Source organism: Rhinopithecus roxellana, chromosome 6 (genome assembly GCF_007565055.1).
Source record: "Rhinopithecus roxellana isolate Shanxi Qingling chromosome 6, ASM756505v1, whole genome shotgun sequence".
In the NCBI taxonomy this organism is placed as follows: domain Eukaryota; kingdom Metazoa; phylum Chordata; class Mammalia; order Primates; family Cercopithecidae; genus Rhinopithecus; species Rhinopithecus roxellana.
In genome coordinates this window covers 59,440,262-59,467,773 of record NC_044554.1, presented here as the reverse complement: position 1 = coordinate 59,467,773, position 27,512 = coordinate 59,440,262, and the positions used below count along the sequence as shown (strand labels likewise).

General features: G+C 38.6%; 1 protein-coding gene across 1 annotated transcript in view; it reads left to right on the top strand.

The window, feature by feature from the left end:
• EXOC4 (exocyst complex component 4) overlaps nucleotides 1-27,512 on the top strand; it is an 850,866-nt gene that overhangs the window by 562,664 nt on the left and 260,690 nt on the right. Inside the window, exon 11 of the mRNA XM_010357736.2 lies at nucleotides 12,406-12,625. Within this exon, the coding sequence (XP_010356038.2) occupies nucleotides 12,406-12,625 (220 nt within the window). The remainder of the gene's footprint in view (nucleotides 1-12,405; nucleotides 12,626-27,512) is intronic.

Here is a 27,512-nt window from a genome sequence, read left to right as displayed (position 1 = left end):
ACTTTCTTTTTTTCTTTCGCCATCTCTATTCTTTATCTTGCTTAGCCAGCCATATTTCTTTCCTAAAACATAGCTTTAAAATAATCTGTATATTGTATCCCCTTCAAGAAGGACTTGCCTTTAAAGACAAGCCTAAACAAGCTGTAAAAATGACAATATTATTTATTAAAACATTAATTATGTCCACTGTACTTGATATAGTGTTAAGTGTTTCAGGTATAACTCAAAGATGTACAAAACACAGTTGCTGCTCAGAAGGAACTTAAAGAGAAAAACAGGTAGAAAAAAAGACTAATGCTGTGAAGTAAAATAGTTCAAATACATGAAGCAGTTTTAAAGGCATCAGGGAAAACTTTGTGAGTGACTTAGTTTTGAAGTGGTCCTTGAAGAAAGGCTGTTGTGAAAATGATAAATTTTCGAAACTCCTCTTTAGCTGATTTGCTACAATTTAGAAAATGTAAGGGAACACTAGAAGTAGACCACAGGAGCATTATAAGAAAAGGCATGAACTTAAAAAAATACAGAGTACATGGGACTCAAAGTTTGCTAACGAGTAGGAGTAGAAATAATGTTAGACTTACTTCTTGAGTTCCTACTGGATGTCAAACATTGTCTACAATGAAAAAGCCATGTTCCCTCTTTTCAAGATGTTTAAAAACTAGTAGGGAAGACGGATACCTCCATAGCAGCAGAATTCTGTGGACTTAGGGTGGTGTGGTGACATAGTCAAAGGGCGTTCAACATACATTTAAGGAGAAGGGCCTCTGGAGGAAGTGACATCTAAGCTGGTGGCTACCGGACAAGTGACAGGACAGATATATGGTGACACTGTTCTAGATAAATGAACCAGCATGTACAGAGACCATGCTGGAGGCAAGAGAGAGCAAGGCATGTTTTATGAAACTGCGAGGAGTTCTAGATTCTTTGCTTTAGTGAGATTAACCAAATAGTCATATATTCCATAAGTTGAAGGAAGAAAGGATGGAAGAAGGAAAAACCAGTTAGGAGACTATTTTAGGGAGGCCTGGGAAAAGTTTTGCCTTATTTTAAATTCTGTCTATTCACATGCATCATCTCATTTTGTAAGAACCTGAATTAGTATGTGAGTGTTACAAATGGAGGCACAGGAATGTTGGCTTGAGTGCCAGCATTAAACGACTTGAACACTATTCATATCATATGCTAAGTGGGTGATAGCTCCTGGGGCATAATTCTTTCACTGTGGGTGCCTTAGACCTAGAACACTAACATAGTGCCTACCTTTCAGCATAAGGAGTAATAAATAAGTGAAGGGGTAAACAAGTAGATAAATGTATGAACTTAAGATTTAATATAAAGAGAATGTCTATACATCTAGAAGCTTCTTGCATGAGTAGCAAGGCTGAAGAAAAAGTGAAAGATGATTTTTAGGCTTGAGCTTAGGTAACTGGAATGATGATGACACAAAAATAGAGAACACAGGAGGAGAGAATGGAAATGATAATGGGAGTGCAGCAGCGAAGAGCTCCATGTTGGACATAGTTTGAGTTATCAGGAGGACATCACTTGAAAGTATCTATCAAGTGATTGGAAACACAGGTCAGGAGCAAGAAGTCAGGGCTAGAGATAATATTTATTGTATTTTAAGAGAAATAATTCGGTCTTTGATATATTCAAATGCTTATGTTTAGTAATATTATGGTACTCTCCATCCACACAAGGTCCCAGTACCTCAACACACACTTTAGGGTTTTCAACATGGACTTAAGTCTATTGATTGTCATCCCCTTACCTGCCCACCTCTGGAGTTCTAACCCTACAGGTGAACCCTTGAGAGGCAGCGATGTTAGAGAAGTATGTTGGGTAGAGTGATGAAGTCTGGCATGGTCTCTGGAGATGAACTGTCCAAGGTCAAATTTTGGCCCCATCCGTTGCTAGCTATATGACCTTGGGAAAGTAACTTCACCTTTCTGTGCCTTCATGTCTTCTTCCAAATGGCAATTATAAAAGTACATAACTTCATAGTGTTGTAAGGAATATGTGAAGCAAAGCATGGTGATTACTTAAAACAGTGCTGGCCTATCCAGTTGGCCCTCAGACAACACTGGTTTGAACTGCGCAGGTCTACTTCTATGCTGATTTTCTTAAATAAATATAGTTGGCCCTCATATCGGAGGGCTGTGCATCCACAACCAAATGCAGATCGAAAATACAGCATTCACAGCTTGTGAAATCAGAAGATATGGAGGGCCGACTTTTCATATACGCAGGTTCTGCAGGGCCAACTGCCGGACTGGAGTGTGCACACACCCAGATGGTCTTGTAACCAGTCCCCCAGGGATACTGAAAGATGACTGTAATAAGAACAATAAGAACTGTCAGCTGTTAATGTTACTGCCATTTTTTCAGCTGCTCAGTTTTATCACATGTAAAATGGAGATGGTAAAAGCACAGTCCTCATAGAGTGTCTGTGAAAATCACATAAAAAAGAATCCATATAAAGCTCTTTGATCAGGACATGGTAAGCGCTCCATGGGTGTAAGCAATTATTAATACAGCTCCTACTGGCATAGCAACAGGTAGGAGCTTTCCCAGATTCTTCTGTGTCCTGCATTACAGAGTCTGAAGGCCAAACTGATATGGGGCGCCTAAAACAGAGTATATTTAATATGTGACACGTAAGTTTCCAGGTGTATGATAGACATTTTGTAATAAATTACAGTTTTTCTTGGAAAATTTTCTGAAAGCTTGACCTTCTGAAAAAAACATAAAGAAGAGGTTATTTTACTGTGAGGTAAACTGAAAGGATAAAAACAAAATTCCAGACCTATCGGAAAAGCAGGATTATTATTTTGTTCTCTGAGTTTTGTGTCAGCATCCCTTATTTATTTATGCAATTTTTGGTTTAAAAAGATTGTTTGATATTAAGGGTTAGAGTTTAAGTCACTTCAATTTCCAAATTATATGCTTAAAAAAATTTAACAGCTGTCATTTTTAGAGAGGCTTACTTCATTTTGCCTAAAGTGCTTTTCAGTCTAGAGGGAACACTTAACTGCAGTCACAAATCACTTGCAATATACTCATGGTAAGATTTTTTAAGTTAAATTTGTTTATAAACCTGCAGAATCCAAATTTTGTAGATGATATTCTTTCTCCCTTTATTTAACGATTTTTACCCCTTTTCTCTTCTACTCCCAGACATGAATTTCACACACTACAAATAAGAGCACCCAAATCCCTTTTTATTTGATTAGTTCAGCAAATTGTCTCCTATGGGTATGGGCTAAGGACATGATTGGGCTCTGCAGTGATGAGCTTATTTTGCACTTTTACACAGAAAATCTTTATATACAAAAGGCACAGATAGTAGTTACACTCAGCATGAACAATTACAGCTTGTTGGGAGAGAACCTCTTCCTGATGTGCCAATGGCTTACTCCCATGAATTAAGAGGCAAATGTGCTCCAAAGTGCATTAACCTTTATGGATTTTTCTTCGGTTTTCATGTTCCACTGATTTGTGGTCTTAAATATGCCTGTTGCTGCTGTTTCTGAATGAGTCCCTTGTAAATCATTTCTAAATGATCTTTTTCGACTCAGATAATACTAGTGAGTCGAATATATCTCAAATCAATTCCTCTGAGGCTTCTTTCCTTTGCCCGAGTTGTTTTCCAGTTTGTTCTGTGTCTTAAATGTCATACCTGAGAGCAGTTGAGAAAGTAAGAAATATATTTTAAAGGAGCCCTGTTTGCTGGGGGCGCCTTCTTTCTGCAGACGGAGTTGTTTCCAGCCTTTGGCATGGCCTCGCTTGGCTTTGATTCCCAAGGCCTATTTATCATCTGAGTATAGCTAACTGGTCACAGTTCTTCGTACAAGGATGGGCCCATGTCTGGGGGTGGATTTTATTATGAGTTGTAGGTTGATTTTTTTTTTCCCATATAAATCTAGCATGGTAGAGATTTTGATTATACTGTGTTCTCATAAAAGTCCATGATTTCCCTTAGAGTGGTGTGCAGAAAGTGTTATCCGAATGCAGCACTGTGTTATTGGTGCTGTTTGCCATCTTTGTACATGGGCCCATATCTCTCCTGAAAAGTTCTGCATTTGACAGTTAGTGTTTCATTCTCATTCTGGGTCCAAAGATTATTTCAGTTCGCTGGATTTGGGGGGAAATGTGCATTTTATTTTCTCTTTGTAACTCATGTATCATTCATGCTACAGGCTTCTTATTACTGTTGTTTGCATTCTTTACATAAAACCAAACTTCAAAATCAAAGGTTCAGAATTCTGATGCAGAACTGTGGCTTTTGTAGGACACATAATTCATTCATGATGGTGTCACAAACAGTATATCACTGCTTATTGCTAATTAAAATTTTAATGTATGCTTTTATACACAATCTGTGTCATACAACAATATTAAATGTGACAGTAGAGGATTGGCACAATGAGGATGGGACCGTGTGGACTTACTTTTGATCATGCAAAGCTTCTGCAGACCTGTAAATGTCATGCAACTTTTCACATAGAAATCTTGGACTAAAATGGAGATAAGAGAATTCAGATTATTTTTTTAGTCTTTAAAATTATTAGTAGGAGAGATTCAGAGCTTCTCAGTAAGGATAGTACATCTCTGCAGAGTGAAGACTAGATTAGAAAACATATAAGAGGAAATGATATGTTGAGAGATCCTGCAAAATGCAGAAGTCGTAAAGGATAAATCACACATTTCTATTGGTTGTGATACATGGAATCAGTAGAAAACTTCCCAGGCCTCCCAGATACCTATATTAATGTGTATGTTATTCATCCTAAACTACCAAATTGTATGTAATGATACACAGCAAAGTCAGGAAATAGCCAAATGAAAAGTTTATGTTGTATGATACAGAGTATATGTAAATGTATGTATTACAAAACATAATTAGCAATAAACAGTGATTCACTGTTTATGACAGAGTCATGCATGAATTACTTGTGCTGTAAAACCAGAATCCTGAATTTGAATATTCTGAAATTTTTCATATTTTGGTTTTATGAAAGATGATGTGCTGTTGTGATTAGATTCAAGTTACGCATTTTTTAGCAAGAATAACAGAGAACAATACTGTGTTCTTCTTTATATCATGTCAGGAGGTACATGATGTCCATTTTGTCCCATTATTAGTGATGTTGGCCGTCGAATTTAAAAGCTTTTTAGGGTATGAATATACGGAATACTTATTGAATAAGCAATCATTTTTATTCAAATAAATAACATATCACTGCTCATATTGCAGCTTCTACAATACGATGTAGGACCTCTCTGTTCAAGGATATTTCCAGCTGGTAACAGCCACAATTCTTGGCTGAGATGAAATGGAAGAAATGGAGCTGTACAGTGAAACAGAATTTGTGATAAGGCTGGGCTAAGTGAGGGATGCTTGAGTGAAATTTTAATTAGTTTGTAATTTCCCTCGATAGCAACCAAATGAAGATTAAAAATTTGAAAATATTGGGTAAAATGTTGGTAGTGTGTGCTCATGTGTGCATTCCAAAGGACACATAACTTGCCGTAAGAAAGTAAATTCAACAACACAGGTATTGCTTATGTGCATACATTTAGAGGGCCCTTAGTTGAGAATCTGAAAAGGAAAACTTCAATTAAATATTTATAAATATTAGAATTTAGACAATAAGATCCATGCTTTTATTTTATCTTATCTTATCTTATCTTACTTTATTTTTTAGAGGGAGTCTTGCTCTGTCGCTCAGGCTGGAGTGCAGTGGCACGATCTTGGCTCACTGCAACCTCCGCATCCCAGGTTCAAGTGATTCTCCTGTCTGTTTCCTGAGTAGCTGGGACTACAGGCGCCTGCCACCACGCCTGGCCACTAATTTTTTGTATTTTTAGTGGAGACAGAGTTTCACCGTGTTAGCCAGGATGGTCTCAATCTCCTGAGCTCGTGATCTGCCCGCCTCAACCTCCCAAAGTGCTGGGATTACAGGTGTGAGCCACCACGCCCTACCAGATCCGTGCTTTAAACATTCAAAAGCAACGAGAGTCAGTTGCATACTAGCATTATTTGTTTTTTGGTTTCTCCTATTTTACAGCCTTAAGTTTAGGAGGCTGATCTGAATAAGGGTCCTCAAAATCCTGTGATGAGATGCTCTCCATACAGCATTATGTATACCCTTTTCTTTGACTCTCATAGTCTCTTTTTCCATATACACAGATATACCTGTACGTTGTGTTTGCCTGCTCATCATTTACAGAGATAGGAAATCCCTGGTGTAAAAGCACTTCATGAGATTAAATAATACTCTTTTGACAGGGCTCCATCTGTGTTCTAACTTAACTTTGAAGTGAAGTATTTTCTTTTCTAATGAGATTCTTTTCACTGTTAAAAATTCAATGTTTTCATACTTCCATAGAGCTAATGAGGAGCATTGTTGGGAAAATTGGGCTTTCTGATTATTTTCTTCTATACCCTTGACTCTCCCTCCTGTCTCCCATTCAACAGATCATTTTTAAACATTTGCTAGATGAAAGGACTCATCCAGTACACTGTGGCAAATCAGGGAAAATAAAATAAAGACTCACCAAAAATGTTGAAGAGCTACTTGCAGTATTTTAATTTTGTGGAAATAATTCAACAGAAGCGAAATGAAGATGTTCCCTAGTAGAGGTTTGGTTAATAATACTGTGTTCATTAGCTTGATAGAATGAGTCTGTAATACTCTGTGAAAGAGCAGAATACAAAGTAGTGTGAACAGCCATATTGCACAAAATATAAAACAGTGTGGGATGTGCATAAGAATGAGAGAATCTTCTGTCAATAAGAATTACTGGTTTACATTGGAATGGTGGAGATATGGGATGATTTTTTAAAAATTTTGTATTGAAATCTGTAGTCCAAATTCTTAGGAGAAGGGCATTACATGCCAGATAGATTATGTCCTAGTTTCAGGAACTATGGGTTATGATCAAAGGACCTTTTAATTATTTTATCCAATATTTTATTCAATAAGCATTTCCTACAAGTCTACTGTGTGCCAGCCATAGAGTAGCACTACTCGGCACGAAGGATTCAGCAGTTAGCAATTTACACTTTGCCCCTGGCCACATGGGGTTTCTTGCTCATTCCTAAATCCATTTATTAGTGAAATATTCCAAGTATTAACCTAATGGTCTGAATTGCCAACTAGGGATGATTAGATGGGAAAATAAGGGACCAAAGTGTAAAAAAAAAAAAAAAAAACCATACAATATTTCACACTTTCCTCTAATCTCCAGCCTCATCAGGGTTTATGTAAGATAGTAATTCTAAAAACCACTGCAGCACCATTTACTAAGCGGTTATTGTGTGCCAGTCTCTGTTTTGAGTGCTTAATTTTTATTTCCTCATTAAACCATCAGAACAATCCTGTGAGGTAGGTAGTATTATTATAGCCATTTTACAGAAGACACAAGTAAAGCTAAGAGAGGCTAAGTAACCTGCTCAAGACTGTGCGTTCCAGGTCCAAACTCTGGAAGCCCTACTGTAAGTATTCCTCTCTTGACCACTCTCCTCTAAGTCACTCCCCTCTGCAGAGTGACAGTGAGTGAGGTTCATCTCCTGAATGGCTAGGAAGGCTCATTTTTCTGTGTCCTTCCTGCCCATGAAGGGTAGATTGCCCATTTAATGTAACTACTTTTTTTTCATATTTATTTATTTTTAATTGAAAAATAGAAATTATATGCATTTGTGATATACATGTTTTGAAATATGTATACGTTGTGGGATGGCTACATTGAGCTAAGTAACATGTATTACGTCACATGTTTATTTTTTGTGGTGAGAACACATAAACTCTGCTCTCTTCGTGATTTCTAGTATCCACACATTGTTACTAACTATAGTCACCATGTTATAGATTAGATCTGTTGATCTCTTGAATTTACTCCTCCTGGAAATTTTGTATCCTTTGACCAACATCTCCTCCCCTCCCACATCCCTTAGCCCCCATTCTACCCATTTTTCACTAAGGTAAAGAAGGTGGAACAGCCTTAATTTTTCTTTCATTCTCACCCACGTGTTTTGTGCTTCTGCACAGGGAGGTCCCCTGCAGCTCTGAAAGCAGATTTGGAAACATGTTGAATGAGTCCCCTCCAGTTAGCGCTGACAACATCAACCTGTATGTGTCATGTGAGATAGATGTGTATGCTTTAGGGAATAAATGATGTGAATTGGAAAGAAATCACTCAGCCAGAAGCGATGGCGGCCCCTCTGTCTGTGCTGCTCAGCGCAGTTCATATTTTAGGGACACCAAAGGCAAATATGAGAAAAAAAGAAAATGAGGCTAATTTAGAGTCTTCTGCCCATCTGTTTAGCAGCAGATTGACTAGTAAAAATTTTGTTCTAATAAATGTTAAATATTTTGAAAATGTCAGAAGTACTTACACTCAGAAAACTCTTTTCCAAAGTCCCTTTGAAGAAAATAGAGATTTTGATGATTAATTCTCATAATATTAAAAAATAATAAAAAGAGTTTCGATGTATTTACTCATTAGGAAATTAGTAACAGGGGTTTTCTTTTGGAAGGCAACCAAGTAGACTAGGATGCACCTGAGTAGGGCATCTTTTTGAGGGTTAGATGAGATCAGAAGGGGTCATCGTAGCAGGATGTGGTATTTGGAGATCTTCAAATTGTGGCCATGCTTAATCATCTACTTTTATTTCTTCATTTTTCCCTGCCTTCTTTCACTCACCCTCTCCTTAAGATCCATTATATTTTGGTTTTGGTCATATTTTATTTTTCTTTCACAGTGATAACATCAGTTAAGAAACCTCAGTGCTCTTTCTTGTGCTTTCTCAATTTCGTCTTTCTTTGAAGAAAAGCTACTTTTTTCATTGTGACAATCCTATATATACACCATCTTCATCCCCCACCACACATACACCCCAGGGATTAATAGAGTGTTTAACTGGTAATATGTAAGATTAACTGCAATGTATTATTGATTTCATAAGTAAAGAAAATTCTTTATTAGGTTAAACAGCTAAAGTTAAGGAACTGTTTATACACCACACTTTAAATGTGTCCTAATTAGACAGCAATTTATGAAATAAAGTCTTTGATACGTATAGCCAATTTTTAAATTCTCTGATTTAAAGTTATTTGAGTAGCTAATACATTAACAGTTTTTAACAATCAAATGATTATTAAAAGTTAAAATTCAGAAGTCTAATTTCCACTCCTCTTCCAGACCTGACCCCCACCCCTGCCTCCTATGGATAGTTAGTCATTTTTTTGAGACTTCCCAGGGTGTCTTTATGCTAAAATAAACAAATGAGGATATATAATTGTTATATAGGGGTTAGTGTAGTAAATACTACTAACTGTAGATTGATCTGAGCTTGTTTTTTTCCTTGTAACAATATATCCTGGAGGTCTTTTCACATTAGTACATCAAAAGTTTCCACATTTGGGGGTAGAGGGAGCTGTACAGTATTCCAAAATGTAAATATACCACAGTTTATTTAATTATTCCCTAATTGATGAACTTTTAGGTTGTTCCCAGTCTTTTGCCTAAAAACAGTGCTGTAATGATCTGTATATTCGGTATGTAGATCATCACATCCATATTTAGATAGAGCTCTCGGAAGAATTTCCCAGGAATGAGATTTCTGAGCCATAGAGAAATGCATCTGGATTTTTGAATAATAGTGCCAACCTGCTTTCCACAAGGGTTGTACCATTTTTCACTCATATCAATAATATATGAGAATGCCTCTTTCTTCGCACTTACGGCAACAGAGTGTGTTTTCAAACTTTTGGAACTTGGCCAATTGCGTTGATGTAAAAATTGGTATCTTAGTATAGTTTACTTTGCATTTTTCTTATGAATGAATAATTTTTTAAATGTTTAATATATTAGTCATTGTATTGACTATAAACAGTCTTTTCATGTGTTTTGATCATTTTTTTTACTAAGTTATTTGGTTTTTTTTCTTGTTGAGTTCCAGCCATCATCTGTGATTCAAACTGCAAATATATCTTTCAATTGGTTATTCATTTTATGTTTTCATTTATTTTTCTTCTCCCCCTTTTTGAGAAGAAATTGAAGTACAATACAGCTCTTGCTTTCCATAGCATTGTGGAACTGTAAAAATGACCATGCAAGTTGAAACCACGCAAAGCAATCTTAATCAATGAGGATAGTCACAATTGTTTCATGACTTTACAATTTTTTGTGAAAACATTAAAAAACCTTTGGGAGGCCGAAGCGGGCAGATCACATGAGGCCAACAGTTCAAGACCAGCCCGGCCAACATGGTGAAACTCCATCTCTACTAAAAATAGAAAAAAGTTAGCCGGGCATGGTGGCACACACCTGTAATCCCAGCTACTAGAGAGGCTGAGGCAGGAGAATCTCTTGAACCCAGGAGATGGAGGTGAGCCAAGATCGTACCATCCTGGGTGATGGAGTAAGACTCTGTCTCAAAGAAAAAAAAAAAAAAAATTAAAAACTCTATTCCTGGCATTTATAAATATATACAGAAATGAAAAATAAGAAAACCAATATGTATTTAGTACACTGTAACATTAGAAACATTGAGAATTAAAGTGTTTTATTTTTTGTTAAAATCTTATCAAGATTAGTATAGCAGTGCTTGCCGCTGCCTTATATACTTTACAGTATACAGCAAGTGTCTTTTCTGGGCCTCGGTGAACTGTCATACTTCTAAGTTTGGCTCAGTTGCCAGCATTTTATCCTTTATTTTTTCTGTGTTGTGAAATATCTCCAAGAGGTTTTTAAGTGTGAAATTTGTTGCCAACATCACTTCCTCTGACATCTCATCTCTCTTCACCCTCTGCATCCCTTTGGTCACAACCACCTTCCTGGTTGGTTCTCGCCTTCAGTCTGGCTATGCCTCTCCAGTGGCAGCAGTGTCAACATTCCCAGGGGCAGCTCTTTCTCCTGTAACTCCATTTACATTCAATTCAAATTTCACTTCCAGTGTTACCACTTTGTGGTACTTTTATCTTTGTTGGCCAATTCCCTCCCTCTTTCAATTATCCATTTTTATAAAATGCCACATGGGTTTATCAGTGGGAGACAGGGAGGCACCACAGCTGCATGCTTTGCTGCCTGTACATGAAGTGAATAACAAATGCACAGTGACCAGTTGCCAGTAGACATTGGAAGAAGGGGTGTGATTGGTCACTAATCGTGATGAACACATATCAGTTATTTACATTGGGATTTCAGAGGAGCTAGCAACAAATTTATACTTTAGTTACTTAAATTTAATGTACTGTGGTGACTATACTGTGGTATTGAGATATTGAAACTATGTAATTGAAGGACTGATGTTATTTAACTAAAAAATAGTAGTAACTTCAATTTGTTCATATAAGTAGGGGCTGCCTGAATAGAAAATTAAAAAGAATTATAATAATAAATTTATTTTGTTTATTATTAAAATTAGAATTTTAATAAATATCTATATACTCATCTCTGAGACTTGACAATCATTACCATTCTGTTGTGTATTCTTTAAGTGTTTTTAATAAAGGAAATAGATCATTGCAAGTAAGGTTGAAGTTCTCCTTTGTCCTCCAGCTCCCATCCCATTCCCTTTCTTAACCTCTGAACTCACATATCATCATGAATTTTAGAGTATCCTTCATTCTCTCTCTGTTTCTCTCTTTTCGACATTTATATATGTACATGTAAAGCAGCAGTCCCCAAGCTTTTCTTTGCACAAGTACCAGCTTCGTGGAAGACAATGTTTCCATGGACAGGGGTTGCGGGAGAGATGGTTTCAGAATGAAACTGTTCCACCACAGGTCAGACATTAGACTCTCATAAGGAGCATGCAACCGAGATCCCTCACATGCAGAGCTCACAGTAGGGTTCATGCTTCTGTGACAATCTAATGTGATTGCTGAACTGACAGCAGGCAGAGCTCAGGTGGTAATGCTCGTCCAGCTGGCCGCTCACCTCCCGCTGTGTGGTCTGGTTCCTGACAGGCCACAGACCAGTACTGGTTCATGGCCCGGTGCGGGGGTAGGGGGACCCCTGATGTAAAGGTTTCAGTGGGAAATATGTACTCTTCGGGAATGTGCTTTTTAATTTGCACAATAATTTGTGTTTTTTGTTTTTCATGTTTTCCCATTGTTTCTTGTATTCTTATCTCCTTCTTGAATTAAAAATAGTTTTTGTCTTCTCCTTTTCCCCCCATTTTTAGAAGTCATGTTCTCTGTTTCATCCTATTTCTATTCAATTAGTGGAATAATTTATATTTTTAAAAGATTAAAAATTATACAGAGATGAGCATTATGATGACCTGCCCTCTTCACAGAAATAGCCAACGCTAGATATTATCATGTCATCTTGACATATTTATATAACACTTTCCTCATAAATTTAATAACCTTCTTACTGTTTGTCTTCCAGATTTATTCAGGAGATTGAGCATGCCCTGGGTCTTGGCCCAGCCAAACAGTGTCCTCTTCGAGAGTTTCTCACCGTGTACATCAAAAACATCTTTCTCAATCAAGTCTTGGCTGAGATCAACAAGGAGATTGAAGGAGTCACTAAAACATCTGACCCTTTGAAGATTCTGGCTAACGCAGACACCATGAAGGTGCTGGGAGTGCAGCGGCCTCTCCTACAGGTAATAATACACTTTGAACTTATTTTTATCAGCAATTTTCATTGACTTGGCAAGCGTCATAAATTTAAAAAAGAAGAAGAATTACCATCTGTTTCCATATTCATCAGGGACAAAACAAAAGAAAATAAATTAAATAGGCACTAGGGAAATTTAGATTTAATGTAGTTGGATGATGGAAGTTCCTTAAGATCTTTAAGGAAAAAAAAAAAAACACCTTTGGATATGAGAGATGGTGAATCTCATTAACATGCAGGCAGTTCCTCATTATTATACCTGGAATTTGTCCTTGAAAGGAACTGTTTTTCCATTGGTGAATGCATCCCTGAGTATGAAGGATTAACAGGAAGGAAGTTATGATGCCCAACCTCAATTACCAGCAGGAAACCCTCTGTACCTTTTAAGGGCAGCCTTACCTTTCAATGACTTCCCTACCTCACTGGGAATTTGAACTAGTAAACTGGCCTTTAAAAGTCAAATCACTGAATTCACATGATGATCTTGTTAGTATTGGAAATTTTACTTGATATTTTAAAAAATGGTTTCTTAGCATCAGAAAAAATAAAATCATCTGTCAGTACATATTTTTGATTAATAGGCTTGAGGCATATAGTTTATATACATTTTAGCTGGTGACTTGGAGGTAAATATAAAACTAAAAGAAAATTAGTAGGAGTTTAAATTATAGGTATACATTAACTATTATTTCACTGGAATTGAATCCTTACTGTGTTTCTTCATTTAAGAGTAGGATGGGCACAGTCTCACACTTTTAGTAAATTGTACAATATGAGACTATTCAGTATGTGGAAGACTTGGGCTTTTCCAAGAGAAGTTGTATAATTGGAAGGGAGTTATGCTTGCTCCAGTTGCCTGCCCTTTCCTGCCTTTACATATGTCTCCCTTGATTTTTCTTTGTACGTTAGAATTTACAGAAGTGCTGGACCTTTCTTAGAGAAGTGTTCTGCTTTTGAGTATGTTTTTTTATGAACAAGCTTTTCTATTATGTTGATAAAATAGAATAGGAAGGTGTTCATTTGGATGGTCTGGGTCTCTGATAACCATATGCCTGGTGAGGGATCTGTACTGAGTGTGGGGTGCAGAGAAGGGAGAATGCCAAAGGCACATGCTCGCTCTTCCTTCTGCTGGATTTCTCTTCCAGCTCTTTGTGTGGCTGGGGTCTTCTCCTCTCTGGGTGTCACTTCAAATGTCATGTCCACTGGAAGGCTTTTCCTGACTGTCCTAGCTAAGTAGGTGCCCTTTCCTGGTTATTCTCCATTCTCCCATTTTCCCTCACCACCACCCCCATCCATTATCAATACTGAGGCCACACCCTATGGACTGTGTCTGTGAACTGTGTCATGGAGGCCCCCTTGCCAGATAGCTTCTGATCAAGTTCTGCCAATAGGCAGCACAAGTAGAAGATTGGAAAGTGGGAGGAGAACGAGGGTGGGTGATTTCTTCTCCCCTTCCTCTTCACTTTGGATCATGGCCCTGGCTGTGCGTGCCTCCCTCTATCACCGGAGATCCTGCCAGGTGACACATCCTCCATAGCTCCAGCTCTCACTGGACTCTAGCAAGGTCATTTCTTCTCCTTGCCTCTTGATTTCAACTTTCTGCTGTTACAAGCCTCTGGGTGCCTCAGTATCCCTTGTTGCTGCTTTCAACCCTTCCCATACCTCTGTAAGTTATTTCTTCATTCATATTTCTTTATTTGAATCATCTGAATAGAATACCTTATTTTGGGGGGGGGGTCAGGATCCCAGGTAGATCTCCCCAGTTAATCAGTATTTTAATACTTTGGTTTTTTTCTTCCTAACACTTATCACAACTCTAATTATTAATTAATTTCGCTAACTTGTATATTTTCTGTCTTTTCCCACTAGAGGGTAAGTTGCAAACACATATTATAATGCCAGGCAGCAGGAAGGTGCTCAATGAATAACTTACTGAATAAATGTGTGGTGGAGGGAGGGAAGGAGGGACGGATGGAGGGATGGGTGGATGGATGGAAAGAAGGAAGGAAAGGTGGAAGGATGGATACAGTGAGTAAGTTTTGAGAGTCATGAATACTCGCAGAGTCAGAATGGGGAGATGAGAAATAGAGAGTGACAAAAATATGCTTACTTTTATGTGTTGTCTGACCATATCATTAGCCTCATTTCCATCAGAAAACCTTTCAGTATTTATCTGAAGTGTCACGCTATATGCCATACAGAGCAACCTGAACATGTTTAGTGTACTGAATTTAAAAGGAAAAAAAAAAGGCAACAGTACATTACAGAGTGAATCTGTGAACCAATAATACTATTAAATGTGATAATTTGCAGCTTCAGTAGCAAAGATGCATTAAAACTCGTAACTCCTTAGCTACAATCTGGGCCATGTCAAGGCCATATGCTACCAGCAAAATGACATATCTGGGCAGTCTATCCGTGTGCCTGTCAGATCCCTCCCAACCTCATCACCAGCCATTTTGTACACATTACTGTGCTTCTTGCCCTTTAAGTCATTGTGAGGCTAGGTAAGAACTCCAGCTTTACCCGTTCTCTCTTTGACCTTGTCAAGATATAATTATATATAAGTGAATAAATCTTGAGACTAAGACCATTCAAGCTATTAACCTGCGATTTTTTTTTTCTAGAGCTAACACACCTACTTAATTTTTTGTGTGATTATGTTACTCTCCTTTCTTTCATAAAAATTTTATTTTATGAAAATGCAAATTGTTTAAACCATATCAATAAGTTTGTTTAATATTCTCAGAGAAAGTTATGCAGTTTAAAAAGCAAACAAGGAGATGGTTATTTTTTTTTTCCTATCTTGGGTATTTTCCTGCCTTATAGGATTGTAAATTGTTTTCTAATAATTCCCCATACTCAAGCTTCATTCTTTTTTTGTCTCCCTCTACACGCACAAGGTGAATTTTATTCTCGGATGTGTTTCTATGTTTCCTCAATATTTTATTCCCAGCTAATTGTGGGTGGCTAATCTGAAGAAAGAGTAAGAAATAATTCTCAAAAACTTTAACTGAGAATCGAAAACAAATGTTAAGAAGGAGCTTGGAGAAATATGTGTATGTGTGAAAGATGCACGTGGGTTAAGTATTCAATTACAGGAAGTATAAAAATGTCCTTTAAAATTCTTCCCTTTGCTAAACTGTTGTTTGGTCACAGAGTAGAAGAGAGGATGTGCCTTTCCCTGAGGCAACACCCAGTGTCACACAGCATCAGCCCAGCCAGATTCTCCAGGGAGGGTGGGAGGACAGCTGTCTCAGCGATGCTTCCACTTGTTTGATAACAGACAGACACAGTGCCTAGGAGCCCTGTGGAGAGAACCCCAGGACACTTTGTCCTTGTCTCTCTGAAGTGGCAATTGGGCAGTACAGACACTTGGGTTATTAGAGGCCTTTCTGTGGGTGCCAACATGTGTTCTAAGTGATTTCATTTTCTAGTCACAGATTCCATAGGAGGGAAGGAAGTCAGTAGGAAGGAAGAGATGACAAGCAGCATTTTATACATAAAACAACTGTGCAAGTGTTGGCCCAAGCTGATACAGCAGAGTAACACTAGTAGTAATAACAGAAGAAGTAAAAACAGTAATGATAGCAGTTATAATAGTAGATAGTAGTAATGATAGCAGCTAACACTTTAGTAGCATTTACTATGAGTCAGACACTATTCTGAGTGCTTTGTCTATATTGATTGCAAGTGTTTAAAATGTATGGCAGCAATTCTGAGTGGTATTCTTTTTATGGGGAGGAAACTGAGAAACAATGAAATTAAATAACTTGCCCACAGTCACATAGCTGCCAAGTAGTAGAACTGTAATACAAACCCAGGCAATGTAACCTGGGAGTCTGTGCTCCCGGCCAGTTCTACCCAAAGTGGATTCTGAGGATTATGCTTGTCTGCAAGCTGTTTGTCACCAGTCTGCTATGAGACTTAGAGAATTTAGGAGTGAGCATTTAGACACTTAATTTTTTTTAGCATTTTGACATTGTCTGTTGAATCCAATAATAAAAAATTAGGCCTCTTGTATATCTTTGTGGGTTTTAAAATTTCTTTGTTCTAGCAATTCATTTTTATGTTTTATAAAAGTATCAATGTGCAACTGATTGGGGATTAAAACTGGGCTCTCCGTAGTTAGAGAAGAACTTTTTAAATCCCTTACTCTTTGGTACTGCCTCACAGAGAGGTAAAGCACAGAACCATCTTTTTTGCTCCAGTGCCTAAAGCATTTTACAATAGATAGATAGAAAAGCACAGATACGTGTTTCAGTTGGGTCTCTCCTAAATCACCAGCTCCTAGAATGGTGTCTGCCGTGGAGGAAACACTCACTATTTAATAAATGGATAAATGAATGAGTGAATGAAAATGAATGAATTAATTATGAATTCCTTAGTACAGGGACATGGCTGTGTTTTCTGCTCACAGTATAAGACTCATGATCTTGGGTTTAAGATAGTTAATGGTGCTAAAATGAAAAAGTCACAGTTCTTATGCCTCTAATGCTCCCAGGATGAGGGCAGGATTGGATGCATCTCACGGTCTTACCATCTGAGATCCCTCTGTTGCCATCACTTTTTCTGAAGAATGGCCTCCACCTGTTGCAAGGCAAAGCATGTTGACTCAAACTAAGGAAATCTCTTAAGAGAAATTACTCATTTCTCCTGAGTCAGATTCTGAACGTGGAGTTCTGGAAACAGTTCATTGAAGTGGATACCATCTCATGCTTTATATGTCTCCCAGAGTACAAGTTACTCATTCCTTAAAAATGAGAAGACAGACTAAACTGATTTACTGCGTTTCCCTGGTTTATCAATGATTTGGAGATGCCATTTAATTTATTTCTTCTTTGGTGTCTCCATCTGAAGAAAGAGTGAAGGGACTAGTGCTTAAAGTTTTTAACCCCTTACCTATCAAATTGCTGAATGGGCAACTATCTATTTGAACAAGCGATACAAGCAAACTTTCTTCCTCTATCCCCAATGGAATATCCCATACCCTTGCTACTTAGAGAGTGTTCTGTGGCCAAGAACATCAAACTCTGATCAGTCTGCATTTGTACAGAATCGCGAGGTGATTTGTTTATATAGTAGAGTTTGAGCAGCATTGCCTTATACCAGTGCAAAAGCAAGTGTGGCCCGTGGACTGAGAGCATCAGTGTGACCTGGGAACTTAAGAGAAATGCAGATTCCTGAACCTCACTCCACTCTGGATATCTCTGTTCAGACCAGCTCTCCAGGTGATATTGATACTCGCTGAAGTTTAAGAAGCATTCTCTTAACATAGCATCATCATGATACCCAGCGTGAGGTTAGGAAATGGTATCTAATGTTGTGGGGTCTTAGCTTTGTGGTGCACAACAGTAGTCATTTTTTAAAAAGTATTCAGCTTTGTTTCATGCAGGCCCAGCAATTGTAAAAACAATATTTGCAGCAGCAGCAGAAGCTGCTTCCTAGTCTAGCACATTGATTTTGCAAAGTTGTTTCCAAGTACAGGATGAGCCTACATTTTCTGGCTCATGCAGGGCAATGTGAGACAGAGGCAGCTTTTCTAATGCTCAGGCTTAAACTCTGGAGGAACAAACATAAGCTGTGCAAGTACAAATTCTGGGCAATCTTGAAATGTTTAGAGTGTATTTTCATTTTCCTCTCTGCCCCAGTATTTATCAGAGTAACTTTTGAGAAGTGAAATGGCTAGAATCTGCCTGCAAACACCACGCTGTCGTCTCTTCCTCTGCCAGCTGCACTTTCCACTTATATCTGTAGGCTTACAGCGTGATTCTCACCAACGCCACCCATTAGAATCACCCAGGAACTTCCTAAAAATGCCACTTCCCAGATCCCATTGGTTGGTCAGGGGTGGGGCGTGCATGGGCATCAGTGTTTGGTATGATGCCCAGATGATCCCAACATGCAGCCGGAATTTGTACCACCAGCCTCGATCTTTCTACTCCCTAGTATCAGTTATTGCTGGGAGAGATAGTACATCAAAAATTACTGTTGAAGGCCAGGCGTGGTGGCTGACACCTGTAATCCCAGCACTTTGGGAGTCCGAGGCACGTGAATCATTTGAGGTCAGCAGTTCGGGACCAGCCTGGCCAACATGGCGAAACCCTGTCTATACTAAAAATACAACAGTTAGCTGGGTGTGATGGCACGTACCTGTAGTCCCAGCTACTCCAGAGGCTGAGGCAGGAGAATCGCTTGAACCCGGGAGGTTGAGGTTGTAGTGAGCCAAGATAGCGCCACTGCACTCCAGCCTGGGCAGTAAAGCAAGACCCTGTCTCAAAAATACATATATATATACACACATATAAAATATATATAATACATAATATTACATATATATAATATATATATAGTTGAGGGTTTCTTTAATGCAGCCAGGTTTATAAAACACTGCTCTGTAGGATACTTTGAACCAAGCCTTGGAATCAGATGCAAATGGATTTAAATCCCAGCCATGTCATTTAATAGCTTTGTGGCTGTCACCAAATTGCTTAACTTCTCTGTACCTATTTCTTCCCCTATAAAATGGGAATCATAAAATCTGTGTCATAGCAACACTCTAGTGGTTAAATGGAGTAATGAGTTAAAACGTGCCCTCTCCTTCCTACCCCGGGTCACCTGAGAGCAAGTCTCTGCATTGACTGCTCTGATATGTTTCCTGCCTGCCCCTTAACACCCCGCCTTCCTTCCTGAACTCTACTGACTGCTCCCCAACTCCTCCCCTCTCTGCCCAGATTTTCAGCCTGCATCTTCTCATCACCAGCTTGCTGTTTACCCACCTTCTGTTCTTTCTACTCTAGCACCCAGCTAGTAACTTCTTTCCTGCCTTCTCCTACCCTGGTGTGACAGCAAGAGAAGATACTGTTTCACATGCTTTCTCCTTTTCCTGGAGTTTGTCAGCTGGTCATTTATTAGCAGCTGAAGCAGCATGCACTGTTTTTGTCCATTAAAGCTAGGGGATTAGTTTCCTAGGGCTGCCATGACAAATTACCATAAACTTAGTGCCTTAAAACAACACAAATGTATTCTTGCACAGTTCTGGAGGCCTAGGAGCCACATTCCCTCCAAAGCTCTGGAGGAGGATCCTTCCTTGCCTCTTTCAGCTTCTGGTGATTCCCATTGATATTTGGCTCTGGCAGCATAACTGCAATATCTGTCTCTATCGTAACATGGCCTTCTCCCCTGTATCTCCATGTTTTCTTTACTGGCTCTTGTAAGGATACTTTCATTGGATTTAGTGTTTGTCTTAATCCAGGACGATCTCATCTCAATCCTTACCTTAATTACATCTAAGAAGATTTCCAAGTGAAGTCACATTCTGAAGTTCCATGTACAATTTTGGAGGGAGACACTATTTAGTCCACTACAGCTCATAACTAGAATACAGTCGATTCAATTGGCAATGTTTTCCTTGAAGACTCTCTGGCAGGAAGCAGTGTAGAAGTATTGCTGTTGGCCAGTCTGGGTGGTACACACCTGTAATCTCAGTACTTTGGAAGGTCAAGGTGGGGGTGTTGCTTGAGGCCAGGAATTTGAGATCAGCCCAGGCAACATAGCAAGCAACTGTCCCCCCCACCCCCAGAAAAACGAAAAAGAAAGAAAAGAAAAAATTAGCCAGGTGTCATGATATATGCCCGTAGTGCCAGCTACTCGGGAGGCTGAGGCAGGAGGGCTGGATCACTTAAGCTCGGGAGTTTGAGGTTGCAATGAACAATGATCATGCCACTGCACTTCAGCCTGAATAACAGAGTGAGACTCTGTCTCTAAAAAAGAAAAAATAAATAAATAAGTATTCTGTTAAGGCAGTAGGCCCAGGATGGTCTAAATTCTAGATGTCAACAAGGTTCAAAGTGAAAGTGTTTGGTAGGCTGAGTGATTGCTGGAGCTCTTACTGAAAGTTGGTGGACACAGCTGCTTACAGTATAATAATTTGCTAGAGATAATTATACTGCTGCCCAAACCTATTATCTCCTCAGCCAAGCTAAGGCACTGCCAGTAACTTCTTCTGGTTTCCCGAGGAAGTGTGGCCAGCAGCAGTAGCATATTGTTCTCATCATATCACATTATGTTCATATGAAGAACGTTGCGTTTGAGCAGCTTTTGCATCACAGCCAGTTGTTGCCCTTCCACTCTCTGGTACAGAATAGATTCAGCTTTTATTAGTGTAAATAGATTAGTCCCATTTAAGGTCTGCTGGAAGTCATTATGAAAATCATTAGGTTGAAGAGAACTGATCAATTGATTTTTTTTCCCCCTGTAAGCGCTGAGAGATGGTGCTAATGGTCTCACTGTGCTAAAAATAAGTCTTAGAACCAAGATGCCTTGGGGTCTAATCTGATTCTTCAGTGTTTATTGATACCTAAAGAAACACTAACTTACCACTCAGAGTTTTGATTTTCTTTGCATTTTACTTTTGTTATTTTATTTATTCACCAACTATTATTTTGCCTCTTCATGTCAAGAAATAACCACTTGTGGCTACCTAAGACTTCATCGAGGAAGATGGAGTGGAAGATGCCTTTGTTCTTGTCTTTATTTAGATTGTCCAGCACTCACCTGTTCACTTCCAAGACACCAGAGCAAATTAAATCTTTTATTACTAATAGAGCCTTTCGGATCTGATAACATTCGTCCATGTTTTCAGATCATTTTTATCCAGTTGTGTTACTTGTGTATTGTTAATTCTATTACTGATTTAGTACATTTTAATTTTGTAGAAGTTTTGTTGTGATTCTTCATAGCCATCTTTGAAAGTGCTTACTGCTACGTTTCATCATGGTGAGGTGGGAAATGGATATGAAACATAGATTTGGTCTCCGTAATCATCAGCTCAATGACCTTAGACAAGTCCAAGCCACTTGCCTTCTCTGAGCTTCTCCTCTCTCATGTATAAAATGAGAATGACACTTGCCCAGACTATAGACTACCTCCAAAGACTAGGATGAGAAGTACCATGGGATCATGGATTCAGCAGGGATTTATGAAGTCTTCTACATATTGATCTGTTTCATAATTATTATTAGTGGTCCACATGCCCACACATTTCTCCATTCAGGAAAAAAAAAAAAAAATCCACTAGTGTTAAAGGGAGTGGTGCTAAGAAAATGCCTACATGAATGAAAATATTTTCTACTAAGTGGAAAGCTTCACTAATATTTACTGGTTTGTTTCATACATGATTAGACAACCAGTACAAGAACCTGGCAATATTTTTTCCCCAGTTTATCACAAAGATGTTTTAAATATACAAAAAATCTAGAAAAAAATGTCCACTGAACACCCACATACTCACCACCCAGATTCTGCCATTAACATTTTTCTATGTTTGTTTTATAGCATAACCAAACCTGGTCATTTTGATTCCTCTTCAGCCTTCACAGAAATGAATTCCCCATCATTCCATGAGTACCTTACTATGGTGCTATTTCCAGTATTTTAATCTTAGAAAATCTGAACATACAAAGAGATACATTAAGTAAGAAAGTAGTTGCTTCAAAAGAGTATTTATTTTCTAAAAGTACTCATCCAAACATTTCCTTCACATAGTTCCATGGAAAAGGAAATTGACCAGCTCATGCTTATGATTAATCTATCAGTAGTGCCTTTATTGATATAATATTACAAAGGAACTTGTCCTCATAACTGTTGATGAAGAAGGCTGTAAGTCGAGTCACTCAGAGATGATTTTTTTAATATACAGGCAGAACAGGCCCATTATATGATCAAATTGAATTTCTATAAATATCGTTAACTTATTGTCTTACCTTCGAATGAAAAAGAAACAGGATCTCCTCTGACTGGCTGGTTTTCTTAGAGAAGTTCCTGGTTAACTAGACTTCTGTAAGTAACTTTCTGCAAAGCAATGACAGAAAAAAATATTTAACTGTATTTAAACTAGCTTCTATATAATATAGTCAGCTAGGGTTTTGGAATAATACCACAGGGACTAGAGATAAACATTATTTTCTTTTGTCTTCAGAAAATCATCTGCAACCAATCTTACACATTTTATAAGGATCCTTAATTATCTCAACATTTTTTATTTTTGAGGTCAACCATTATTCTGAATGTTTTCTTCAACAGTCTATCATCTCTCTTAATGTATTTGGAACAGATTTTAGTTTAGATGCAACTTTTAAAGAATTCATCTACTACATCTGGGTTATGAGGTCAGTTTAAAAAGAATAAACTGGAAGCCTTTATCTCCTTGGGTAGAGGAGTCATGAGGGACTACTGAATGAGAAAGTAATTATAGTCGGTGACACTTGTTTACTAGCTTTGCTTGGTGCTAGGAAACTTGTCTGAGCACGAGGCTGTTTCAGAATGACATCAGTATAGGGAGAACCCCTGGGTTTTAAAGTAGGACTCTGAGATTACTTGCTATCATGAGTAAAGAAGCCCCACTGATGGTCGTCTTAGTTGTCACCTAGACTGTTCTATGAAACAGGGCTTACTTGGGGTAAGCATTTTGAGGTTTTGATTGGCTGCTGTCCATTTTGATCTTGCCTCAGCCCACTCGTTGGTAGATAAGCAGGAGAGAAGGTAATGACTTATGACAGATCTGCTGACAGGGATTGAAATACATTAACACTCTGTCACTCAGATCTTTAGAGGACTGCCTTTGCCTGAAATATATTTGACTTTACTTGCTAACAAAGGCATCTTCAGATTTATTTCTTTTCCTTAAATGTTAGAGAAGAGGAAGAGCATCCCATTGAAAGATACTAGGAAGAGAAAAGCCTGGCTCAACAGCCCAAGCAAATGATGGTTATCATTCTTGGGAGCAGCAGAATTGCTGATTGTGCGAGATTGCTAGTAGGAGCCAGATGAGTGTAGACAGAGAACTGCTGTACTTAGGAAATTTTTGAGGTTCTTATTCTAAGCAGTTTTTGCCCTATGTGGATGTTGCAGCTCTGGCTTAGAGATGTTCTAGTGAGAAAATGGAGGGAAACAAGACTATCTCAGCTTCAAAGTTTAATGGCCCTTTAAGATTAACTGTTCGAATAAAGCAGCTGCTTTTCTTCATGCTTTTCAAGGATCCTGCCCTACTCAAAAACTTGTGTGTACTTAATCTTAGCATAGACAATCTCAGATGGGCTGGTGAAAGCTGACACATCTCTTAAAACAAGAGTGACATGGCACAGTGAAAGAATTTTCACCACTGAAATTTTAATAAAATGAAATGATTAGTATGTATTTATTAAACACCTGCTTTGTGCTATCACTCGACAAGGTGATGTGCAGATACAGAATACTTTTATTTATTTATTTATTTATTTATTTATTTATTTATTTATTTATTTTTGAGATGGAGTCTCGCTCTGTCGCCCAGGCTGGAGTGCAGTGGCCGGATCTCAGCTCACTGCAAGCTCCGCCTCCCGGGTGCACGCCATTCTCCTGCCTCAGCCTCCCGAGTAGCTGGGACTACAGGCGCCCGCCATCTCGCCCGGCTAATTTTTTTGTATTTTTTAAGTGGAGACGGGGTTTCACTGTGTTAGCCAGGATGGTCTCGACCTCCTGACCTCGTGATCCGCCCGCCTCGGCCTCCCAAAGTGCTGGGATTACAGGCTTGAGCCACCGCGCCCGGCCAAGAATAAATTTAAAGCAAGACTCCTTCTCAGGAATTTAGTAGGGATCAATTAATTAGGAAACTGGAATTTCTCACACCTACAAATCCAAGAACAGTAAAGGACACTTTATAATTGAGTACTGAATATGATGGTTTAGAAGATTTTCACTATAAGAGCTGAAGAGAGAGAGACAGAAGGCTGGAGGATTCAAGAGAGACCTTAGGCAAGAAGTGGGCCCTGGGTCATTGTAGGATGTGTAGAAACGAAGAAGGCAGAGGAGAAAAGTGACCTGAACAGCGGTCACAACGTAAGCAAAGACACAAAAGGTAAAACTGACCATCGCGTGTTCATCAGTGAGAGTCTAAATGAGTGAAGGAATGAAAGGAGAATGAGAAATAAGGTTAACAGGGGACACAAAACTCTACCAGGGAGGTCTCAAACTCTAAACACACCAGTTTACTTTTGAAATGGAACTGATACAGAATGGTGACAGTTTTTAGAGAAGGGACGTGTTCAAATGGATGCACTTTTAAGGAACAGTGGACCTTGGCAGTTCAGACAGGATTAAGGGGTAGAGAGCCTGGGGTCCCAGAGGCGGCTGAGGCAGAGATCCACTAAGTTCAGCTCTGAAGGGGAGACAGAAAGTTGCATGTGTTTCTCTCCAGACCAAAGTTTTGGGTGATGGCGTCATGGCTGCCTGAGATCCGGTGAGCCCCAGCATTGTGCCGAGCTTAGCATTTGTCATCAGTCTTTTGAATTATTGTCCTGGTTGACCAAACCACCCAACAGTCTGACTTTCTGGGGTAAATATTGCACTCATGAATCTCCGTGAGGGTGTTGCCTCCTGAGCCCTCAAAGGCATGACCAAATGCGGTTCATCATCACCTCCGTGTCCACAGGGGCAGCCATCTTGGCTTTAGCACACTCACATTTGTTTAAAGTTTAAGCTGTACTTTTCTCATTTGCTACTTTTTTAGACACACAGGAGCTCTGTCAGTTAAAGTCCTGCTTTGGGGAAAAGGCAACATGCCGCCAGTTCATTAACAGGTTATCTATGTCGTTATGCCCTTTCTGGATTGTGCATATTGGAAATAGAGTCTTTTGAGGAGGAAAAAAAAAAGCTGTCTAGCCTTCTAGTTTCCCTTTCTTTTTCTTCTTCATTTTTATCTCCTTTTTTCCCCTTTATAGTTACAGCTATTCCCATGATGGATGGTCATATCTGTGAAGTCCAGAATACCCTGAGTATTCACTTGCAAATAGCTACAAAGTCAAATACAGATAACTACACTTAAATGAGAGCTATTCTCCACCTCTTCTCACTGCACACACACTACTTCTCTTTGCCCCATTTCAGCTGCAGGAGCTTAATTGCTTCTTCCTTTTTATTCCACAAAGCATTTCGGAATTTGTTGTCCCCTTGGTCATTTCAAGGTCAAGGCTGCCTATCAGGCACTTGCAGAAGTGCTCCGGTGACCTTGCTTGCTGTGTTTGCCCATGGCTTCTGAGGCTTTACCAGAGTGAGCAGCCTGCCCGAGCAGAGAGAAGGTTGGCCTGTCAGTTAATTTCTTGCCTCTTGAACAGGAGGAGTACGCTTTTCTTCCAACCTTTCAAAGTGTTGCTTTAGAGCCAAATAAATCTTTAACACATAGTAGGTACTTATTTGCCAAATGAATAAAATGAAAATTGCCAACAGCTGTGTTAAAGTGTGGCCTCTGGCTTACTTGGTTAGGGCTAGGGTGTGTAAAAGCAAACCTCTGTTGTTTGCCAAGGAAAGGAGTATCAAATATTTGTGTTTTAAAAAAAATAAACTTTATTTCAGAAAAGTTATAGATATATCAGTATTGCAAAGACAGTACAAAGAGTTCCCATATACCCCCACTTTCCCTATTATATGAATATCTTACACCTGTATTCCTATGGTGCATTTATTGCAATTAATGAGCCAGTATTGACACATTATTATTAACTAATACTTTATTCACACTGCCTTGTTTTGTGTATATGTGTTATATGTGTGTGTGTATATGCCCTCTTGCTGTTTGGGATACCACAATACATTTAGTTGTTATGGCTTCTTAGGCTCTCTTAAATGTGACAGTTTTCTCACTTTCCTTTCTTCTAATGACCGTGACAGTTTTGAGGAGTGCTGGTTAGGTATTTAGTAGAATGTCCTGCAATATGTGCCTGTCTGCTATTTTTCTCATGATTTCACTGGGATTATGTGTTTCTGGGAGACATTTTCATCACATCTTACCAGGGTATACACTATCAATATGACTTAGCACTGTTGATGTTAACCTTGATTACTTGCTTGAGGCAATACTTGTCAGGTTTTTTTTCACTACCGAGTTACTTTTACCCCCTTTCCACAGTGTATTCTTTGGAAGGAAGCCACTTTGCCCAGCTCACACACTTAACGTGCAGGGAGTTATTCTCCACTTCCTTGACGGTGGAGTATCAGTATAAATGATTTGATTTAGAATGCTTCTACATGAGAGATCTGTCTGTTCTCCTTCATTTATGTAATTATTTGGTTATTTATTTGTCAGTATAGACTTATAGATTTGTATTTTATTCTTGGAGTTATAATCCACTTTATTTTGCTGCTGATGTCTAGCTTTGGACATCAGGAGCTTCTTTGATTGGCTTCTGTTATCTCCTAAGTTCCCATCTTTGTGATTTTTTTTTTTTTTTAAGGCACCTCCTTACTTTCTGGCACTACAAGGTGCTCCTGGCTCATCTTGTATGTTCCCTGCCCAAGGCCTAGCATCAGCCATTTTTCTAGGAATCCTAGTTCCTTTATTAGACACTAGTACTGGAAAACAAGATCTGGGGTTTTAGAATGTTTCTTGTTACTTGAGTATCATTATTTCTAGACCCACTCAGCTGACATTGAAAGGAAAAATATATGAGTGTATACTAACCCTTGAATATATTCATATCTGTATATATTTCTATATGTAACCATTTATATCTATATTAAGCTAAAAACGAGTTCATAATGATGTCTCCAACACTAATCCATTACTATGTGGAGCATTCTAGCCTCCTCTTGGTTAGGTGTGACCTACCTCTCCCTCAGTGAGAAACCTGGCTCCCACCATCTGCCATTAGTTTACTTAACTGTATACATGGAGTCTAGTATACATGTGTAACAATAACACAGTCATTCAATTCCAATATATACGTATAGCAGTGTCAGAATTGTTACCGCATACCCTTGTGGGAAACAACTTTACCAGCTAGTATACAGTACTTTTATAGTTTCTTTTGCCTTTAGTCTTATAGGCTATACTCATTTCT